At 43.3% G+C, this 6000-nt stretch overlaps 1 protein-coding gene across 1 annotated transcript; it reads right to left on the bottom strand.

The window, feature by feature from the left end:
* Positions 1–3324: 3324 nt before the first annotated feature.
* Positions 3325–3924, bottom strand: LOC132677791 (olfactory receptor 10H3-like). The gene has a single exon (XM_081790844.1). It carries the CDS (start codon positions 3922–3924, stop codon positions 3325–3327), a length of 600 nt encoding a protein of 199 aa, XP_081646970.1.
* Between the last annotated feature and the right edge of the window lie 2076 nt (positions 3925–6000).

The raw sequence follows: 6000 nt of genomic DNA on the forward strand, positions 1-6000 counted from the left end.
TCTATTTCCTCCTGATTGAGTTTTGGAAGAGTGTGGGTGTTTAGAAATTTGTCCATTTCTTCCAGGTTGTCCAATTTGCTGGCATATAATTTTTCATAGTATTCCCTGATAATTGTTTGTATCTCTGAGGGATTGGTTGTAATCATTCCATTTTCATTCATGATTTTATCTATTTGGGTCATCTCCCTTTTCTTTTTGAGAAGCCTGGCTAGAGGTTTGTCAATTTTGTTTATTTTTTCAAAAAACCAACTCTTGGTTTCGTTGATCTGCTCTACAGTTTTTTTAGATTCTATATTGTTTATTTCTGCTCTGATCTTTATTATTTCTCTTCTTCTGCTGGGTTTAGGCTGCCTTTGCTGTTCTGCTTCTATTTCCTTTAGGTGTGCTGTTAGGTTTTGTATTTGGGATTTTTCTTGTTTCTTGAGATAGGCCTGGATTGCAATGTATTTTCCTCTCAGGACTGCCTTCGCTGCATCCCAAAGCGTTTGGATTGTTGTATTTTCATTTTCGTTTGTTTCCATATATATTTTAATTTCTTCTCTAATTGCCTGGTTGACCCACTCATTCGTAGAAACCCCAGAACTAGACCCACAAACGTATGGCCAACTCATCTTTGACAAAGCAGGAAAGAACATCCAATGGAAAAAAGACAGTCTCTTTAACAAATGGTGCTGGGAGAACTGGACAGCAACATGCAGAAGGTTGAAACTAGACCACTTTCTCACACCATTCACAAAAATAAACTCAAAATGGATAAAGGATCTGAATGTGAGACAGGACACCATCAAAACAGTAGAGGAGAAAGCAGGAAAAGACCTCTCTGACCTCAGCCGTAGCAATCTCTTACTCGGCACATCCCCAAAGGCAAGGGAATTAAAAACAAAAGTGAATTACTGGGACCTTATGAAGATAAAAAGCTTCTGCACAGCAAAGGAAACAACCAACAAAACTAAAAGGCAACCAACGGAATGGGAAAAGATATTTGCAAATGACACATCGGACAAAGGGCTAGTATCCAAAATCTATAAAGAGCTCATCAAACTCCACACCCGAAAAACAAATAACCCAGTGAAGAAATGGGCAGAAAACATGAATAGACACTTCTCTAAAGAAGACATCCGGATGGCCAACAGGCACATGAAAAGATGTTCAACGTCGCTCCTTATCAGGGAAATACAAATCAAAACCACACTCAGATACCACCTCACGCCAGTCAGAGTGGCCAAAATGAAGAAATCAGGAGACTATAGATGCTGGAGAGGATGTGGAGAAACAGGAACCCTCTTGCACTGTTGGTGGGAATGCAAATTGGTGCAGCCGCTCTGGAAAGCAGTGTGGAGGTTCCTCAGAAAATTAAAAATAGACCTACCCTATGACCCAGCAATAGCACTGCTAGGAATTTACCCAAGGGATACAGGAGTACTGATGCATAGGGGCACCTGTACCCCAATGTTTATAGCAGCACTCTCAACAATAGCCAAATTATGGAAAGAGCCTAAATGTCCATCAACTGATGAATGGATAAAGAAATTGTGGTTTATATACACAATGGAATACTACGTGGCAATGAGAAAAAATGAAATATGGCCTTTTGTAGCAACATGGATGGAACTGGAGAGTGTGATGCTAAGTGAAATAAGCCATACAGAGAAAGACAGATACCATATGGTTTCACTCTTATGTGGATCCTGAGAAACATAACAGAAACCCATGGGGGAGGGGAAGGAAAAAAAAAAAAAAAAAGAGGTTAGAGTGGGAGAGAGCCAAAGCATAAGAGACTGTTAAAAACTGAGAACAAACTGAGGGTTGATGGGGGGTGGGAGGGAGGGCAGGGTGGGAGGGAGGGCAGGGTGGGTGATGGGTATTGAGGAGGGCACCTTTTGGGATGAGCACTGGGTGTTGTATGGAAACCAATTTGACAGTAAATTTCATATATTAAAAAATAAAAAAAAAAATAAAAAAAAAATTCTTCATAAAAAAAAAAAAAAGAAAAAGAAATCAAGGAATCAATCCCATTTACAATTGCACTAAAACAATAAGATGCCTAGGAATAATCCTAATAAAGAAGTAAAAGATCTGTACTCTGAAAACTATAGAAGACTTATGAAGGATATTTAAAAAGACACAAAGAAATGGAAAACCATTGCATGCTTATGGATTGGAAGAACAAACAATGTTAAAGTGTGTATACTACCCAAGCCATCTACACATTTAATGCAATCCCTAGGAAAATATATCACCAGGATTCTTCTCAGAGCTAGAATAGAGAATCCTAAAATTTGTATGGAACCACAAAAGACTGCAAATAGCCAAAGCAATCCTGAAAAAGAAAAAAACTGGGGGCAATCACAATTCCAGATTTCAAGTTATATTACAAACCCCTAGTCATCAAGACAATATGACTAGCACAAAAACAGACATATAGATCAATGCAACAGAATAGAAAACCCAGAAATGGACCCACAACTCTATGGCCAACTCATCTTCGATAAAGCAGTAAAGAATATCCAATGGAAAAAAGACAGTCTCTTCAACAAATGGTGTTGGGAAAACTGGATGGCAACATGCAGGGGAATGAAACTGTACCACTTTCTTACACCAGACACAAAAATAAATTCAAAATGGATGAAAGACCTACATGTGAGATGAGAAACCATCAAAACCCTGGAGGACACAGACAGCAACTTCTTTGACCTTGGCCATAGCAACTTCTTACTAGATACGTTGCTGAAGACAAGGGAAACAAAAACAAACTTGAGCCATTGGGACTTCATCAAGATAAAAAGCTTCTTCACAGAGAAGGAAACAATCAACAAAACCAAAAGGCAGCCTATGGAATGAGAGAAGATATTTGCAAATAACATATCTCATAAAGGAATCATATCCAAAATCCATAAAGAACTTATTGAACTCAGAGCACCTGGATGGCTCAGTTGGTTAAGCATCTGACTTCAGCTCAGATCATTATCTCACGGTTCATGAGTTCAAGGCCTGCATCAGGCTCTGTGCTGATGGCTCAGAGCCTGAAGCCTCTGTGTCTCCCTCTCTCTCTGCCCCTCCCTGCTCACATTCTGTCTCTCTCTCTCTCTCTCTTTCTCTCAAAAATAAATAAACATTACAAAAAATTTAAAAACTTATCAATCTTAACACCCAAAACTCAACAACCCAGGTAAGAAATGGGTAGAAGACATGAGAAGAAACTTTTCTGAAGAAGACACCAGATGACTAACATACACATGAAAACATGGAAGCTTCTCATTATGGCGTTCTTGAGCTCCTTATTCCTGAGGCTGAAAATGATCGGGCTGAGAAAGGGGGTGAAGACTATATAGGTGGTGGCCACAGGATGTTACTGTCCATAGAATGGGGGCCCTTGGGCTTGAGGTAGATAATGGAGGCAAAGCCGTAGTGCACAATGACCACCGTGAGGTGGGACACACATGTGGAGAAGGTCTTGTGCCTGCCCTCAGCAGAGGGGATCTGCAATATGGCGGCCACGATGAAGACATAGGAGAGGATGATGAGGAATAAACAGCCCATCAGAGCTGAGACACACACCAGGATCACAGCCAAAGTGACGGAGGATGTCTCCTTCCCACAGGCCAACTTTAGAAGGGAAAGCACGTGGCAGGCAAAATGGTGGATCACATTAGACCCACAGAAGGTGAGGTGAAAAACTATCAGGGTCGACATCATCCCTATGACTGAGCCACCGGCCCAGGACCAGGACACAAGGCGGGCACAGCCACAGTTGTTCATGAGCACATTGTAGCGCAGGGGGTGGCAGATGGCCACGTAGCGGTCGTAGCCCATGATCATGAGCAGGAAGGAGTGTGTGAAGCCAAACGTGAAGGAGAAAAACATCTGGCTGGCACAGGCCGCCCAGGTGATGGTGCGGCAGGTGGAGAGCATGTCAACCAGCATGACAAACTGGTGGATCACACAAGACCTACAGAAAGTGAGATGAAAAACCATTGGGGTCATTGTCATTCCCAGCTGAGCCACCAGCCCAGCCTTGGGATGTAGGACAGCACAGCCACAGGGACTCATGAGCATACTGTACCACATGGGGTGGCAGACGGCCACGTAGCAGTCATAGCTCCTGATCATGAGCAGAAAGGAGTGCTCTTTGTTCTCACAATACTTTGCCTTCATTTAGCATGTGTATAGTCAAGAAATGTTCTTCCAGGAGCGCCTGGATGTCTCAGTCGGTTAAGCGTCTGACTTCGGCTCAGGTCATGATCTCATGGTTCATGAGTTCAACCCTCGTGTCAGGCTCTGTGCTGACAGCCCAGAGCCCGGAGCCTGTTTCGGATTCTGTGTCTCCCTCTCTCTCTGACCCTCCCCCGTTCATGCTCTGTCTCTCTCTGTCCCAAAAATAAATAAACTTTAAAGAAAATTTAAAAAAAAGAAATGTTCTTCCAGGCTTATTTTGTATGGAAATATTCCAGGTGCTAGGATCTAGCAATGACCCAGGACTAAGTCTCTGCTCTCCCCTTTTCATGGTTCATTGAGAGAACCTGTCATATAACCAAACATGACAATACACAGTGGTCAGAGGTGTGAGGAGGGCAGCCTAGGGATCTGCAGAAGCTAAGGGTGAGTCACAGACCCAGCCTGCAATTTAGAGACTTTGGCAATTGGTAGTGTCTACATTGAGACGTGATGCTTAATTGGCTGAGCCACCAGGCGCCTCTCACCTGAATTTTGAAGTACTTTGTGGCACAGGTTAAGGACCTGATGAGTGGATGGAGGGTCACACAAGGAGCAGGTGGGGAGCATGTCGCTGGGGTCCTTGTGATCATCCTCACTTGCTATGGCCACATGCGGGTCCCCGCTGCCATCTCCAGTTCCGGCTTCTGTCCCCAAGGCTGAGAGCAAGGGTAAGCCCATGGGCTGTTGTAGAAAATAATCTACTTTTTATTTTGCTACTGGTTTGCATAGCCACTTTTCTCTTCTGGGTGTTTATTTTAAAGACCTTAGTTTGGGGGTGCCTGGGTGGCTCAGTCGGTTAAGCATCCGACTTCAGCTCAGGTCATGATCTCACAGTTAGTGAGTTCCAGCCCCGCATCAGGCTCTGTGCTGACAGCTTAGAGCCTGGAGCCTGCTTCAAATTCTGTGTCTCCCTCTCTCTCGGTTCCTCCCCTCTCATGCGCTGTCCCTCTCTCTCCCTCAAAAATAAATAAAAATATTTTTAAAAATTTAAATAAAAAAGACCTTAGTTTGTATTCTTTAAAAATTAGTATAAAAATTTGCAGTATTATAATTTGTAAACTAAATTATACATCTTGTATCACATGAGCTTAGTAGTTGGAACCACTTAGTCTTTAGCCACAAGACTACTTGTTAGAGTACCAAGGAAAAAATGTTATTTGTGCTTTGAGATTGGTCACAGAAAAGAAAATAGCAACAAGCAGTAAAAAGATGAATTTAAACATACTGTAACATTATTACATATGTTATATGTTATATACACTTATGTATATATGTTCACACGCGTATATACACATTCATTCCAGTGGTTCTGCTTTTCTGGGGAACCCTGACTAACACAAAAACCTTAAAAGAAAAAGAGGCCTTGTAAAAATGTCCCTTTTCCATCTAAAGAGATGAGACCCAGACCTCAGGATCCCTGGTGGTTTGTCCTGTGGGTAAGCATTTCCCCCAGTTCAGCCCCTGTAACTCAGCGTCTCTCTGAGGATGTGTATGATGCTGTGTCTTTATTCTAACGCAGGGGCCCCATCACACAGGAGGGTGAGCATCCCTCCTGAGTCACACGGTCCACGTTGAGCACGGAGACCGTTCCTGCTGTCCTCCAGCTCCTGCTCCGATAGTGTTGGTTGAGGGCACATGGCACCCCAGCCCCTGTGCTGGGGCCCCTGCAGCTACACGGTCAGGTGAGTCCTCAAAACACACCCCAATGAGCAAACCCTGCAGCTGGGCTCCCGGGACTCCTTCACCTTTGTTGACCGAATTCCAAGGACACTCAGCACTTCTCGA

Source organism: Panthera onca, chromosome A2, assembly GCF_046562875.1.
Source record: "Panthera onca isolate mPanOnc1 chromosome A2, mPanOnc1 haplotype 2, whole genome shotgun sequence".
NCBI classification, from domain to species: Eukaryota; Metazoa; Chordata; class Mammalia; order Carnivora; family Felidae; genus Panthera; species Panthera onca.